The sequence below is a fragment of the Xyrauchen texanus genome, chromosome 32, assembly GCF_025860055.1.
Source record: "Xyrauchen texanus isolate HMW12.3.18 chromosome 32, RBS_HiC_50CHRs, whole genome shotgun sequence".
In the NCBI taxonomy this organism is placed as follows: Eukaryota; Metazoa; Chordata; class Actinopteri; order Cypriniformes; family Catostomidae; genus Xyrauchen; species Xyrauchen texanus.
Window position 1 is genome coordinate 35,096,985 of NC_068307.1, and position 17,777 is coordinate 35,114,761.

Below are 17,777 nucleotides of genomic sequence, written 5' to 3' on the forward strand. Positions count from 1 at the left end.
AATTGGTTGCGTCAATTGCATCAAGTGAAAATGCTATTCTGGGCCATCTCTCATATCTCTGCCTCCACTTTGATGAAAATAGAATGGGGAAAAAGGTTTATGAGTGTTTGCATAACTTAAGGTGACTTTACAGCCATAAATACGACAAAATGAGCCTTTCTGTATGTTGGCTTGGATACTTGTTAAAAAGGTGAGCCTCTCTTTCTAGATCCAAAGACATTATAGTGTAGATATAAACATTTTATATCAGAATGTATAGTGGTTCATGAGGGATACTACAAGGATATTACCATGGGTAAGCAGTGTTCATAGGCACAACACGTAGTGAAATGCACAACATTTAAATGTGGTCAATCACTGTAACGCAAAGCTGAGTGGATTATTGTGTTCATAAAATCATGACAACAATAATGTGATAAAAGGAAGCAATGACCAATAAACAGTTATACAGTATTTATTAATATTAATAATCATTCAAATGTGTGTTGTGTCTGTGCACATGTGTGATGATTTTGTGTGTGCAAACACACATCCACATATCCACAACTTTGTATTTTGTAGGGTAATCCATTAATTTCCAATGGCCGGTCATTTTTTACCAGAAACACAACTAGTGTAACAAATAAACAAAAAAATTTAATGGAAATGGTCCAATTTTTTGTGTTTTTAAATACCATATGTGAACAAAGTCTTGGAATTGCATTCCAATTGGATTAAGTAAAAAAAAAAAAAAAAAAAGGAATAATAAGGAAAAATGACCAATCACAAGATATTATATGTATTAAACAAGTTTGTTGCAAAATATTCAGATATTCAGAGTGTAGGGATACCAACTCAATTGCATCATTCACTTTGCATCTTGTAAGCGGATGCTTGGTGATGGGCTTGTTTGGCACACTTTGTTTTGCATAATTCCCTGATTGGTGGATCTTTCTCTGCTGGATCATGATTTGTGTAGATATTTACCAAAAATTCCACTGTGAAACATGTAAAAAAGAAATTGAAATAATGCTGACTGATTACTCCAAAAGAAGCATATACCATCGATTAACAATCTCGGACCTCACGGTAGATCTGTCTTTAAAGGTTTATAAGTTATCGGTGAAAATTAGTTTGCCTATGGAAAAACATTATGGGATTTTTATTTCTATAAACATGTAAACAAATAACTGTGTCTTACAGGTGCTGACCCCAAAAACTGAGGTGGACATATTTGGTCTTGTCGCCTTATCCAAGCTGCAGTCTGTATTTGCTGGTTGGTCAGGGCGATGACTCTGCCCTCGGCCCATGAGTTTCACTGGCAGAGCCTAGCATCTCTCTCCAGTGGCCGTGTGTATCACTCATTGGCTGATGTTGGGGGGCAGCTGTATATGGTAGGAGGTTGTGATGCATCGGGTCGACCAACCAGTGCTCTTGAACTCTACTGCCCTGAGGTGGACCGCTGGGTAAGTCTTCCACCGATACCCACGCCGAGAGCCGGGGTAGCAGTGGCAGTCTTAGGGAAGCAGCTCCTGGTTATCGGTGGGATGGGAAAGGATCAGCGCCCCTTAAAGGCGGTGGAAGTGTACAACACAGAAGAAGGCAAATGGCGAAAGAGATGTTCGTTGAGGGAGGCGTCCATGGGGCATTCTGTAACTGTAAAAGGTATAAAAACGGAACAATTGTAGGTGAAGTGTGTGGGGTGGGGGGCGTGTTTGGAAAACCTGATAGAAAATAATAATTTTTGCAATTCCATTTGGTGTCACATGCACTGATATTACACACTTCACCTGTAAGTTCCAAAATGGTGTTTGCTACCCATATATTTCCATAGTCTGCCATATTTCCAAGGAAAACAGGATATATATATAATAAAAAAAAAATATATATATATATATATATATATATATATATATATATATATATATATATATATATATATAGGTTGGGATTTAATTTATCTGTCTAGAATTTACTGGATTGTGAAAAGTGGTCTCTTGCTGCCTTTCCTCCTAGGAAGTTCGTACTTCCAAGGTCACAATTCGTAATTATGATGTGATGTGCGCTAAAGTGATTTTAGTTGGAAAGAATGGACCTATTTTGCAATTTCATACTTCTTACTCACTTTTTCACATACTGACAAAGACAGGAAGATTTTTAGCTCCAATGCAACAAAACGACGGGCAAAGTGTCACGGTCTTTAAATCCTATGTCTCTTCCTTGTCTCGTGCTTTGTTTATTACTTGTGTGTGTGTGTGTGTGCGTGGATGTGTGGGCTTGACGACTCGTTACCGTGATCAGCGCTCAGCCGCAATCACTCCTCTTCACCAGCTGTTACTCATTTCAATTCCCTTTAAATACTCACCACTTTCTCATCTCCTTGTCAGATCGTTTGTTTGTGATGTCCGGTTGTGTTGATCCCTCTGAGTTCCAGTCCAGTTCCCTCGTTGTCCCTGTTTCGTGTTCAGTTGGCTGTTACCCGGATTCGTTGTGTTTGTTCAGCACTCCTCATCACTCTTCTCACCCCATTCATCTGACCATTGGAGCCCCTGCGTTACTAAACCTTCACCCCGGACTTTTCCCCAATCTTCACATTTTGACTGTCAATAAACTTATTGTCACTTGCAACTTGCTTCCTAGCTTCATTCGTGACACAAAGCTTCGCATTAGGTGGATAATTTATGCTTTATTTATTTATTTTAGCATTATCGTGCGGCCACATACACTACCTCAGACTACTAAGTCAAAAGTTTAAGGTCACTTACTCATTCTTTAATATTATTATTATTTTTCACATTTAAGGATAATATTAAAGTCATTACAACTATTGAAGAACAGAAATGGAACTATGGGAACTGTGTTATAGGAATACAAAATAAATCAAAACCATGTTATATTTTAGCATCTTCAAAGTAGCCCCCATTTGCATAGACTTTGCAGAAATCTACTCTTGAAATTTTCTCAACCAGCTTCTTGAGGTATCACCATGGTATGCTTTTTAAACAGTATTGAAAGAGTTTCCATCAATACTGGGCACTTATTAGCTGCTTTTTTGTTATTATTCAGTCCAAGTTATCAATTTCAAAAAAGTTTTTTTTAAATAAAATTTTAGTTTTGTAATTAAATAAACTAATATGGTGGCACAATTATATTTTTGTCAACAAACTAATTTCAAACATTTTAGCATACGCCTTCAAATCAAAAGGTTTTTAAGATCATGAGAAACATTTCAGTCAAGTGACCTCAAACCTTTGAACAGCAGTGTATAGTGATGGAAAATCACGAGACACCCATCCCACTCATAAATGACACCTATGATTACAACCAAAACCAATTTTCTTTCACCGTGAGTCATTCATTGACACGCTGGCAACTTGGAAAGTCAGTTTCCCAATGATAATATTGACTTTGTGATGGTGTTCAAATGCGGTCATATCGTAAATAAGATCATTCTGACGTGACTTGAATTTATTTTATTTTTTTGTAACAACTTGCACTGATGAGCACAACTGCCAGTTTTGGTTTAGCCTGTCAGCACTTGAAAAGTGTAACATTTATGCTTTGTTTACTGCGTATTTGACATTGTAATGTGAATGAATGCTTTGTTCAAGAGTTCTTTGTTCAGAATAAAGACCTTCATCTCAGTTTCTTTGTCTCTGATCAGACGGCAGGGCTCTGTCTGTTGGGGAATGGGAGCAGACCTCCTACCTAAAAGTGTTCTCCAGCAGTACGACCTTCGCAAGGACGTGTGGGCGCTTCTCCCGCCCATGCCCACCCCTCGCTATGACACCAGCGTCTGCCTAATGGGCTCCAAAATCTACGTGGCAGGTTTGCTTAGAGTATCCTTGTGTACCTGTAATCTCTCCTTGTACTTGACACATACGCAAACATAAAACATGTGTGTTTCTGACCTCAAACTGTTAAAAATATAGACTGAAAAAAAAAATGATGGGATGTTTTCTAAATTAAAATAGAGAGAGTACATCATTTCTTAATTCACTTCTACAAATGCAAAAAGTACAATTTTACATTTGGGGTTAGGGTTAGGCTGTGCTTAATGTAATTAGCTTATGATAAGAACCAAAATTGTGGATCTGGATCGAGGCAAGATGGAGCCGTTGTGTGTGGTTGGCCGTCTGCTAGCCAGCTCATTTCTTTTTTTTATTTTTTTTTTTTAATCAGTTTGTTTTTACTTTGCTGGTGTACGTTAAATGCATCTCAATATAAAACAATTATTATCAAACAAAGATCTGAGAGGACCACACTCCAATTTCCCTCCCCCTCCCTTCTTGACATCTGTCCCAACATGTCTACACTGACTGCCATGGACCTTTCCTGAAAAAGACAAGTTACAAGTGTCTTTTGAAATGTTATGTGACTCATTAAACAGATAACAGAAAGCAGTGAAAGCTGCTAAGTCTAAGTATTTATACCAGGAAGACTCACAGACTTTATTAAAAGTTTAAGATTACATTTATTTGATGAATATGAAGCAGGAATGTAATTTCTCTTTTTGGTGTAAGCCCCTTCTGGCAGTCTGAAGAAGTTGTACTCTGAACCGTCAGATCCTTCTGGAGATAGGAGGCAGGGGCGAGGAGCCTACCCCTGTGCAGGTCAGGATTCAACTGGTGGTGGTGGGGTGGTGGAGGTTGCTGTATTGGCACCCTGAAACAGCAATGTGATAAATTGTAAGCAGGCTTATAAAGTGATGGCTGATGCATGATTGGCTTGGAGTTACCTAGCTAATGGTGAGATGATGTACAGCTGTGAGTCTTCCCACTAGAACTACGCTGTGCTTACATTTCTTGGACATTATAGCAAAAAATCGTTGTAGAACTAGGACTCTTTTTACCACTATAAATTCTGGTAGTAATCCTCCTGTTGTAGTTCACTTTGATGCATCAATTACAGTATTTGAAAGTTTTCTTTTTCACAGATAAAGTAGTTGATATTAGACAGCATATTATACACTCAAATTATGAAATCAATCTGATTCTCCATCTTGTACATTTATTTTTTATGAATTTGAGTCAATTTCTTTTAACTCACTTGAAATCATTAAACTACTACATCTCCGTATGACATCATCCCCACACGTTTTCTTATTCAGGTATTTCACCTCGTTGGGCCAAGTACAGGGATTGTCCCGGAATACCTTAAACATGCTACTGATACACCCCTGCTTAAAAAGCCAAATCTTGGCTTGACAGTCCTATCTAATTTTAGACCAATTTCCAATTTACCTTTCATTTCTAAAGTTTTAGAGAAAGTTTATATTTTTTAATTGCAAAGTACTTTTAAAACATTCCAGTCTGGGTTTAGGAAACATCACAGTACTTCGTCTGCTCTTTTAAAAGTTTTAAATGATATCCTGTTATCTGTAGATTCTGTGATATTTCTGCTTTTAGATCTATGTGCTCCGTTTGCTTCTGTAGACCACAGTATCCTTATTTCTCGCCTTGAACAATGTGCGGTATCAAAGGTTATGTTCTCAGTTGGTCAATTTGGATGATAGAACTTTTTCAATTTGTATTGATGGTTTCTTATCGCCTAAATCTACTTTGACCTGTGTAGTCCCTCAAGGCTCCATTCTTGCCGTAATTTTGTTTTCATTATATATGTTTCCTTTGGGATCTATCCTTAACAAACATGGAGTGTTGTTTCATTGTTATGCAGATGACACTCAAATATATTTGCCCTTGAAGCGCAATGACAATAATGGCTTTAAGTATAAAAGATATTAAATCATGGATGTCCTTAAACTTTTTCAATCTAAATGAGATTAAAACTGAGGTTATTGTGTTTGGGCATTCAAGCATTAATCTTGATTTTTGTGATTTGGCATCTTATGTTAAACCCTCTGAAAAGACTAGGTGTCCTATTTGACTCTGCACTGAAATTTGATAAATAGATAAATGCAGTTGTCAAATCCAGCTTTTTTTCAATTAAGACTTCTAGCTAAGGTTAAAAGTTTTCTATCATTTACAGTCAGGTCCATAAATATTGGGACATCAACACAATTCTAATCTTTTTGGCTCTATACACCACCACAATGGATTTGAAATGAAACGAACAAGATGTGCTTTAACTGCAGACTTTCAGCTTTAATTTGAGGGTATTTACATCCAAATCAGGTGAACGGTGTAGGAATTACAACAGTTTGTATATGTGCCTCCCACTTTTTAAGGACATGTCCGTCATGTGTAAAGGGATCAATGGAAAGGAGGAGGCGAGAACCGGCTTGATAATATAAATGATAGTTTTAATGAGAAACTTAAAACAAAGACACAAACACACATGCAGTCAGCCTTTAACCCTCACGGAGGCATAATTGTGTGGGACCGGGTGTGTAGGATCACGACCCGGCCCCGCCCTCCGCCCTGCCACAGATAGTTACCTACGATATACATGATAGAGCAAAATCTATATCGGTTTACACTTTATATCATTATATCTCCCAGCCCTTGACACATCAAGATTCTGAGGCTTCCAAAATTGTCTTGGACAATGGTGGGGCCATGGAGTCAAAAAGTTTGAGAACCACTGTTCTAAGATACCTTCTTTTGGCCAAATTTTAAGGTACCATCACATGTATCCTCATGGTTAAAACGGTCTTAGAATACATACATTGAAACAAGATCAGAAAAACGATCCATCCAAGATGGCAGGCAATAAGAGAAAAAATTTGGTCCTAATTTATATTAGGTGTGCTAGCATTAAAATGCATAAAATACAATGTGTTAATAGTGTAACTACATATTGTTCTGAAAAAAATTCACTTTTACACAACATTCTTCATTTGCTGCAGGGTTAGGTTTAGTTAAGGTTAACAGTGTAACTACAAATGTAATTAAATGCAGCTACTTTAAATAAAATGCAACAATACATTTGTACTGTACATAATAAGAACATCTTAAGTATGTAATGTATCAAATTCTTAAGTACATAGTAGTTGAAGACACCTAGTATAATGCGGGTCCAATTTTTGATTATAAATATACTTAAAAATAACTCGATACCAAAAAATATGGATACAAATTGGCAATATTACACAGTGTTTTTGTGCTGTGTATTTTTATGCTTATTCAAGTATTGCATCATTAGTTTTGTGGCATGTTAATGTCAAACTCTTTTTATATTAATTGTGAATCAAGTCTCCCATGCGCTTTTTATGAGGAGCACAATTTATATGACACACTGATTTGCAGTGGTTTACAAGGACATTGTTTACGGTTACAAACTGGTAATTACAAAAGGGTATTATGCTATAAATGTGGTTTATGAGGACATTTCTAGTGTCCCCATAATTCAAATCGCTAAAAACAATTTACTAAACCATGCTTTTTTTTAAATGTAAAAATGCAAAACGTTTTTTGTGAGGGTTAGGGGATAGAATCTATAGTTCATACAGTATAAAAATCATTATTTCTATGGAGAGTTCTCATAAGGATAGCCACACCAACGTCTGTGTGTGTGTGTGTGTGTGTGTGTGTGTGTGTGTGTGTGTGTGTGTGTGTGTGTGTGTGTGTGTGTGTGTGTGTGTGTGTGTTTGTTTGTTTGTTTGTTTGTGTTGATCTCTCTTTGCCCTTGTCAGAACATTTCACTCAATATCTCTCATTACAGGTGGACGTCAGTGTAAGCGTTTGGTGAAGGCATTTGAAGTCTTTGACATGGAAAGCCGCACCTGGTTGTCTCTACCCAGTCTGCCTTGCAAGAGATCATATTCTGGGGTCTTATGGGACCGAGCAGGACGTCTCTGTTGGTTAGGAGGCCTCAGACAAGGAGGAATACACCAAAGTTCCAAGTTTACCAAGAACGTAAACATCTTTGACACCAACCAAGGTACGATTAGCTAGTCGTTTTAAATAAAAAATTTCTGGTTTAGATTTAAAGGAACAGCGTAACAGATAAAGGATGGCCAAGAAGGATGCGGGAACTGGCTGAACAGTCAACATAAACTTTAATGATATAAATGAACTTTAAACAATGCGTCTCTCTCTCTCGAACCAGTGTCTCCGGCTCCCCCTTATCTCGCTCTCCCTCTGATTAGCTGATTCAGCGCTGGCCATGCTCCATCACGGCTCGGCCATGCCTTCCTCCTCGTCACAAACAGGTTTCCCGAAAAGGAAAATTCTGCCTGAATTTAATCATATTGTTGTTCCGAAATTTTACACAAAAGGAGAATTTTGGAAAAATCTTTACGGAGCTTTACTTAACAGCTCATAGTGGTCATGTCAATTCAAACTAAACACAGCATAAAAGTGCAATAAAAGTAGTACATATTACTTGTACACTATATTCCAAGTCTTCTGAAGAAATACCGCAACTTTGTGTGAGGAACTTGGAACTTTAACTACTAGTAGCTTGGGAAGCAATGGTCATATGAACTACTTTTATAGTGTTTTTGACTTTTTTGAATCTTGACAGATGTTATATTAAATTGGGAGGGTGAGTAAATTAGGACAGAAATTAGTTTTTTTAAGTTAGCTATTCTTTTATCTGTAAAATTGGCAAGAAAAATAGTTTGTGCTATTAAATCTTTATTTTGCGAAAAAGTATGTTTCAATGCCCAAATATGTGAGTAATCACAAGTAACTCTTTTTTTATTATTTGATTTTTTGTTTCTTTTTTCAGATTAACTCAAAAAAGGTGTGAAAAGATACAAGGTGTGACAAAATGTAGGACTCGCTGAAATGAGTTATTGATTTCTATCCTAGTCCTCGCGCTTTCTCTTCCTCGCCATCATTTCCACAAAAATTTGATCATTTCTAATCGAATTCAGCAGATGGGAAAATTGCACAGACCTTTTTTTTGCCCCAAGGGCGATAAAAAAGTTACTATCGTCAGTGGGCAGAGAGGAGGTCATCTTGAAAAGACTGAACTTTGCACAGTACCATATGAATCATTTCTTTTTTAAATTATTCTATTACTAGTGCATGTGTCAGCCAACAGGTGCATGTGCTGGCATAAGGAGAGCGGCACAGGGAATTAAACCGAGCTATCTAATTTCCTTCTGCCCGAATGCGCCACTGGCAATAAAAGCCTTCTCATACAAGTCTCCCAATCTAATATAACTAGGCGATAAGATCTCGGGAAGGGGGCGTTAAATGATGCTATTCAGGAACATATTGTCATATCTTATCCAAAGCTCATTCTGGTTGAGAGCTTTGCCCATCTGTTCTTGGTCTTTACGCAGACTGCAACAGAGACGGTTAGATCTCTGGAAAATCCCTGTTTGAACACAAGATGGATGTATTCTTTACTGAAGGACTCACTTTGAAAACCTTACCCAAAAATGTAACTTCTGTCATTATTTACTCATCCTTATGGTGTTCCAAACCTGTGTGCTGTTATTTTTTTCATGGAACACAAATGGAGAATTTTTGACAAGTCTTTGCACAGCTGTTTTCCCTACAACAGTTCATATTGACCATGTCTGTAAAGCTCCAAAAAAGACAAACAAACATTGAAAAAGCCGCATAAATGTAGTCCATATGACTTGTCGGCTTGAAAAACAATGGTTCATTTATAATTAATTATCAGTACGCTTTATAAAAACTCTTTGAATTCAAATGCAATATCCAGAAATAATATTAGCCACAGAATGTAGAAAGGTTGGCACTTCTAAGAACAAGTAATATTTCAATTTTAAATCACTCTCGTTCTCACAATAATGAGGAAACACCGTCGTTACAGACATGATGGTTGTGAAAGTGGCACTTACCTATACATGATGAGGTAAAACAATCCAAAACATTTTGAAACCAGCAATCATCATGCTATGATATTTAGTTTATTTTTTACAGTTTATGTATATATATATACAGTATATACACCAATCAGCCACAACAGTAAAGCCACCTGCCGAATATTGTGTAGGTCCCCCCCCGTGCTGCCAAAATAACATTAACACGGGTCAGGAGCTTCAGTTAATGCTCACATCAACCATCAGAATGGAGAAAAATGTGATCTCAGTGATTTCGACTGTGGCATGTTTGCTGTTGCCAGACTGGCTGGCTGGATTGAGTATTTCTGTAACTGCTGATATCCTGGAATTTTCACACACAATAGTCTCTAGAATTTACTCAGAATGGTGTCAAAAACAAAAAACATCAAGCGAGCACCAGTTCTGTGGATGGAAATGCCTTGTTGTTGAGAGAGGTCAACGGAGAATGGCCAGACTGTTTAGAACTGAAAAAGTCTATGGTAACTCAGATAGCTGCTCTTTACAATTGTGGTGAAAAGAATAGCATCTAGACTGTTATTCTGAGATTGGTGCTGTTTTGGCGGCACGAGGGGGACCTACACAATAGTAGGCAGATGGTTTTAATGTTATGGCTGATCGGTTTATGTATATATACAGTGAATATATATATATATATATATATATATATATATATATATATATATATATATATATATATATATATATATATATATATATATATATTATCCAATCCATGTTCAATGGAAATTATTTATTGTTGGAACAATACAAATAAATTTGCCACATAGAGCTATCACATGATCTCAAATCCTGGAATATAGTGCACAAGTTGAATGGAATACTTTTATTGTGTTCATCTTGGAGCTTGGCAGAATGACATGAGGGTTAGTAAATGACAGACCTTTTTATTTTTTTGGTGAACTATTCCCTAAAGCAGTGTTAGACCCAAACAGTGTGTTTTTCTAATGATATGCCACTGGTAAAGACCCTCACCACCTGTTTTAAGAGATTATTAGTTTGTAATTGAATTAATCACAAATGGCATTCATTTTGTTTCAAAAGTGAGTCAAACAAAGGGTTGAATTTTTGACCAACAACAGAGAAAGTATTGTACGCTAAGGGCTGAGATCAATATCCTGTCCAAAGTTGAAAGGCCCTTCATTGCTCATTCAAGTCATTCTTACTGAAACGGAACCTCATATGTAACTGATTTGAAACGCTCAACATAGACAAAAACTCTCACGTGAAGTGCTCTATTCCATTCTAATGTCTGTTCAGCATAAAAATACTATACTTTTAGGGGTATCTGAAATGAAACATGTCCATACATTTTGTCCAACAAGATTTTCCTTTAAATTTAAATGAATGTATGGGAAGGGGATGTGTGTAGTATAGGTGTGACTGATCACCATTTTGTTACCTTTTTTAATCACATTTTTGCTTTTAGTCTCTCATTTAATGAGGTCATAAAACTTCATCAACAAAATTAACAAAATGCTGTCCAAAATAGTTTTAGATGGAGTATAGCATGGCTGGGCAGTGTTGCTGATCCATTAGAAAAAGGTTTCACATTAAACATCTGTGTACATGTCTTAGCAGTCAAAAACTCATGACATGTTGTGTTTTTAAACCATACGGCTTAGAATGTGCATGGCTGGGGCGTTAGCGTTTCTCAAACAACTGTCATTATTTTACAGCTGTTTGTGCGTCTTTGGCTGTGATTGTGCTTTTTGGCAGATTAGGTTGACTGAGAAGTGTAAATAATATGCCAAATTAATGTTCTACATCTGTGAAACACAGAAAGCAGAGAAGCTCCTACTGCCTTTTTTCAAAGCAATTAAAGTGTTCTAGCTCAGTAATTTTTTGAATAAATGGTCCTTACATTTATTACGGCAAGCTATTGGCTTAGTTATTATACAGAAATTAGATCCTGAAAATGGAAAACAGTCTGTCAGCTTTAATCGACAAGTACGCAGGCTCTTATTTGTAAGAAAGTTCTCCATTTGTATCTCCGCTTAAGACTTTTTCAACACGTCTTAGGAAAAGCTGTCAAACATTTTCAAATTGTAAATAGCTTGTTAATTTCCTCTCACATTGTATAAATCTGATTTATGGCGTCATATGCCCAATTACAGAGTGAAGTATTTTTCAATGTTAAAAAACTATCTTCAATTTCCATTTAATTTGCAGAGACATCTATAAGTAGGTTGACTTTCATGAAAACTATAAACACTTTCACTATGTTGCGCTCAAAATATTGCTCCATTTGGTTGAGGGATCTGACATGTCAACTTCTCGCTCAATCGATTAACAAGAATGTGGAGCAGGGTAATAATAGTGTTTGGGAAAACTCTTCGGAAAATTGTTATATTGGCAAATCTGTTTGGTGCACATTTCACCTTTAAAGCTGAAGTATGTAACTTTTTCATTGTTAAAACACTCATTTATAATATGCAGAAACAGCTCTAATTAAGCCATTTGTAGGTTATTTTTCTTGAAAAACTATAAATATTGTGTGTCTGTGGCGCTATAAAATTCGTTTTGGGTGTTTGTTTTGAGTGACCCGTCCTGACCGCCACAACAACATCGATTAAAACAATGGCGTGAGTTGGGGGTGGGACTGTTTGTTTGATCAGCAATGTTTATTTTTGCAATTCCGTTCAGTGGCACAGAAATCACACACTTCAGCTTTAACATTTAGCATTGCTTTGTTGTTCTTTGTTTGTGTGTGTTTTATTCCATAGGATTATGGTTGAAATCAGAGGACACGCTACCTTTGAAGACTAAGCGAGCGGACTTTGCCGCAGCCTTAGTACGAGGGAGGATGATCGTGGCAGGGGGTTTGGGTATGAACAATATATCTCCATATATTTATCAACTATACTGTTGCTGTCACAGTTGGAGTCATCCAAACATCTGGTCCCTCCTTACAGGCCATCAACCATCAGTGTTAGACACTGTTGAAGCGTTTCACCCTGAAAAAAGGAAATGGGAGAGGCTGTCACCCATGGCCACGCCTCGTTGCTCCACCTCCAGCATTGTAATTCGTGACCGCCTACTGGTAGTGGGAGGTGTCAATCAAGTCCCAAGCTCCGCCCATGAGATTCTGTATGTAAAAGAGGAGGAGATTCTTTAACTGCCAATGTTAAGATTTACAAAAAAAAAGTTGCCTTCAATGATCAGTAGAACACTAAATATTAAACTACGGCCAGAAACATACTCTACGCAAGTACGCAAATGCAGATGTGAATGCTTGAACAACATATTGCATGCAAACAGTCCTGTTGTACGTACTGTATTTTGGGATCCAAATGTCTGAGACCACTAGTTTAAAATGCCTCTATTTTGCGTTTTTCTAATTTAATACAAACAATTTCCATTACAAATTATATCATAACCATAACAATATGAGTGAAAAGATGAATGGAAAAAATTTCAATATACTTGATAAAGTATATACTTTGAATATCTCCGTTTTGCACTCAATCTATCATCGACTTTGTGTAAAACATATACGGTAACAAGTCTCAGTACTCAAGGGGGCAATACACTTACCTTCAAACATCTGTGCCAATAAAGCAGATGTGTTATTATTAGTGCTGTCTATATAGTGCTATTAATTTAGTGTGATTTAGTAAATAAAAAATACTGCGTCAAAAACTGAAGCAATTCAAGCTTGAAGTACATGTAATGTTGTTTTTTACAAGCCCTGTCAGCAGGGGGCAGTCGGCGTACTTCAACATTCCTCACAAGCAGCACACCTGCAGAGTGAGAGATGGTCAAACGGGACGTGTTCTTGACAGCTGGTAGAAGCTCAACAGAATTCAGGGATCTTAAGACATAATTTACATAGTTTCACTACTTGACACAGCATCCTAAAAAATTTGGCATTTATGACACTGAAAACCAGTGAGATGCTCCAAGAGCTGGGGCTGGGAATTGATTCCAAAAATAATTAATTCTTCGATTCTGAGGAGATTTCAAAGCTTGGAGTCGACTCTGCCCTGGGGAATAGACACTGCTCAGGGCCGTGTCATGTTCCGACAGCCATCAGTAACTCGCTCCGTTTGTTCATCAATTAATCTGTATGAATCAATCGCACAAGCCCTTCATCACATCAGACAGATGTTTTCCAGACCGACGTTTGTGGTCTGCTGGTATTTTACTTTGGAATTAAAGGAGTAATCAAGTAAAATGCCATGTTTGTGACAGAAAATTGGCATAAAATAACAACTTTCCAGATGTTAAAACACTTCACAAGACACAACAAAGAGATGACAGAGGAGTATCAAGTATCACTTAGTTAGCTACCCAGTTTACCCATCTATTAATAGGTTAAATTTATATTTCCAGTTCAATACAACAAGAATTAATTTAGACTTATCTGTGTTACAGCGAGGCACTTAAAATAGAAGTGAATGGGGCCATTTGTAAATGTCAAAATAATGATATGGTCGTGAATAATATGGGAAAAACACCGTTTTAACTACCATTTCCAGTCTGTCACTCACTTCGACGTTGTGTCGAAGAAGCGACACTAAGGGTCTCTCTTGAGAGCCTCGCGTATCTCTGAACTTGAGAAAAGGAAAATTAGAAATTGGCAGACAGAATTTAGCATGTCCTGCCCCCAGACATGCGGGTATAAAGGGAGGGAAATGCGCCTGTCCATTCAGAGTTTTTCTTCGGAGCCAAACGGTTGTGTGATCAGCGAGCTGCATTCATGAGACTGTTCACTTCATCTCTGCAAGAGCATATGCTGTTGGATCTACAGCGCATATCAGCGGCTTTCTCCTTCTCTGCACAGCAGTGCAGCTTTTCCCCTGGGCGCTTCGACAGCGCTTTTAAAAGAGAATGTTTTCCAAAAAGAGTTAATTTCTCTAAAAGAGCAATACACAGCTGGCGTTGAACGTCCTTTTCAGGACGCATCTTTTTAAAGATGTCTTTCCTCCGCTCTCACTACCCTCGATGGTGGAGCGGCTCCAAGCTGTCTCCGCCCTGCATGCCATGGCTACTAGGCCAAGGCACTTGAAGATCTGCACTTGGGTAGTCCTTTTCCTGATGTGCTGCAGGAACTGTGTTTGACGACCGATCGCACCCCCCGGGGCCACGAAGGTCACACCGCCGGCACTCGGACGGCGATGGCCACCCACGTGGTCCTGGAGCAACATCTATGGCTGGACCTGGTCAAGATATGGAAGGTAGACAAAGCACGCTTTCTCAAACACCCCTGTCTACCAGCTATTTGGCGACACCGTTGACGACTTCGCCCAGCAGTTCTCAGCGGTGAAGAAACAGGCGGAGGCCACATCATGCCCTGCTGCCGTATATGCGCGGGCCGTGCTCCATCTGCTCACCGAGGGCGTCTTCCTGTGGCTTCCAAATGTCAGGCAGCTCCGCTTCAACCTGGGCCAAGCTTCAACAGGTGCTGTGCAAGGTCAGGGAGGACAAGGGACAAGTCATTCTGGTGGCCCCCTACTAAGGTGGCCCCAGCCGCTTTGACACTATGCGAGAAACATAGAGAGAAAAGGCATGGCTGGCGCAGCTTGCTCCCATGCTTGGAACATCTCGTTGTTCCCCCGCTCCGGGGTGTAGTGAACCAGAAGGTTATGACGATTTTATGGGGCATTGGGGAAGGGTACGTGCAGTCTTGCACGGCCTGATGCTTTGGCACGCAACTGCCTGCCCACACCTGCGTCAGCAGCGCATGTACACAGTTCAGCGCATGGCGTGATTAAATATGGACCCCTAGTATCGCTTCTTTGACACAGCGTCGAAGTGAGTGACAGACAGGGAACGTCTTGGTTACTATTGTAACCTTGTGTCCTCCTGGCCATGACGCTGAACCGAGCCACTGTAACGGCCGAACCTCATTCTCATTTAGTGTAGCTTCTTTGACACAATGTCTCATTCCCTCCATCAGGGAACGGAGGTTACAATATTAACCTAGACGTTTTCCCCAAATGTGTAAAAGCTTCATGAACACTCAGTTTTCATTGATCGTGTGAGTTGTAACACCTTCTACTGATTGGTCAACTTCAGGTAGATCGCCAAATCGGCTCGTTCAAACGCAAACATCTCACAAATTCAAGCCAACAGTGCCTGAATTATTTAGACAGTTTTAAAAATTATCGGGAGGTCGTGAGCTGCTCGTAAGCCACCCAGCTCCACTCGTAATTCCTCTCACACGATGTGAGCCAACTATTTCCAAACGATCTCTCCAGACTGGAAAAAAAACAGTCGGGAACTCACTCGACAGCCGAAAATCGCACGTGTACGCCCATTTTAATTTGCCTCAAACTTGCCGCAACTTTGCTACTGATTATTTTCATATGGAAATGAGCTTTGCGGCAAACTTGCAGCAAATTGTGCATTGTTGCCAAAGGTTTACTGCAGGTTCATCTCTAGCGGTGAAGAAAACTTCTGGCCAACATTTGCAGCTCATTTGCACATGAAAATACTGAGTGGCAAATTTGTGACAAGTTTGCTGAACTCTAGATTTATTTTAAGGTAGCTAGCGCTAAAAATGTTGACAGTTAAACTAATTTGCTTATCAAGATACTATTCAAAAATGCGCTTGACACTTTGACAGTAGTTGATCTCAATGAGAATATTGACTGTAGCAGTTTATGCTAATGCATGCTATAGCGCCCCCATGTAGTAATGCTGAGAATGCAACGCACACAAACTAATTCCGTTCTGACACATTTTATAAGGCAACAACGAGTTACGTACTTGCATTTACGTACTTGCGTAGAGCATATTCAAAGCCTAATTTCTGTGCAACAAGGTTCTCTTACGCTTTACTGTTCAAATGAATAAAGCACACTAAATCCTAGTGAAAAGCACACAGTAGGGAACAACACAAATGTATTGTTCCACAAAACTTGCTGTTAATGCCATTTTTTTACAGGATGCACAGCCTAAGACAATCTGCCTCCTAAGCCGACAACACGCTAACACTCACTGAACAATCTAAGCCAATAACAAATGCACACACACACAGCTACACACACTTCAAAATGAGATTACATTTTTGTTTAAAGAGAAACTGATTCAGTCATCTCCCTATAGCAGTGTTTTGAGATATGTTTAGGGTATTTACAGGGTTGCTTATGAATCTACAGCAATTTTAGTGTTATTGTTTAGTAATACAGCAGAAGTCTTACTATTAAAGTGAAGTTTAACTTAGAAATAGTGGTCGATATGGGTTTTCCATTAACGGAGGGCATCGTCACTGATGGCAGATATAATACAATTTGATCATAGCCAGTGAGAAGTACACAAGATTGCTGAAATTAAATGAACACTTACAAATACTTACTGTAGACAATGTTTACTCAGATAAAGACCGTTTGCACTCCTGAATGGTTATAAGCAGGGGCGTATAGAACAAATGGCACAGAAAATCTTGACCGATTAATAAGCATGGCCGATATGTATATATATATATATATATCTATCTCAGTCTGTGACAACTTATAAATATTCCTTGTGCTCACTTGATGTTATTGAAGCCCTCTCTGTGTTTATTGTATGAAGGAGGAGTGATACGTGAAAAGAGTTCGGTCAATAAGTGTCTGGTTTGTTTGGTGAATATATATATATATATATATATATGGTCTGTTTCATGTTAAAAATAACTTGGCACTGCTGTAGCACACATGCAATCTTTTTCTAAATGTTTACAGGGTCTTTGCAATATATGGTAGCACATAAAGGGTATTATGTATTTTGTCTTAAATGCTATATTACTATGATTGTGTCAGGGTTCCGTGATGCAGTATTTTTAGGCACTGAGTGTCACAATTGAAACAGACTTTTGAGAAGTTACTATAGCAATGGCCAACATTAATTATTATAATATTATAATATTATTATTATTTTGACACTTACACCTCATTTCAAAATGTATGAATATCACTTCATTAGATAACAAAATATCAAACCATGTGGTGTTTATTTTAACAAAAAGATTGAAGCAATGAAATATATACTGTATATGTTTAAGTGTCCAAACTCCTTTTTTGACACTCTATGTTTAAATACAGTTTATTAGTTTTATGACTATTTT

At 38.1% G+C, this 17,777-nt stretch overlaps 1 protein-coding gene across 1 annotated transcript in view; it reads left to right on the forward strand.

The window, feature by feature from the left end:
* Positions 1 to 13,954, forward strand: part of LOC127625728 (kelch domain-containing protein 8A-like) — a 29,583-nt gene extending 15,629 nt beyond the window's left edge. The window contains 6 exon segments of the mRNA XM_052101092.1: positions 1,183 to 1,644; positions 3,644 to 3,661; positions 3,664 to 3,807; positions 7,603 to 7,821; positions 12,451 to 12,552; positions 12,640 to 13,954. Coding sequence (XP_051957052.1) covers positions 1,269 to 1,644; positions 3,644 to 3,661; positions 3,664 to 3,807; positions 7,603 to 7,821; positions 12,451 to 12,552; positions 12,640 to 12,842 — 1,062 coding nt within the window. The 5' untranslated portion in view covers positions 1,183 to 1,268 and the 3' untranslated portion in view covers positions 12,843 to 13,954.
* Positions 13,955 to 17,777: the final 3,823 nt, after the last annotated feature.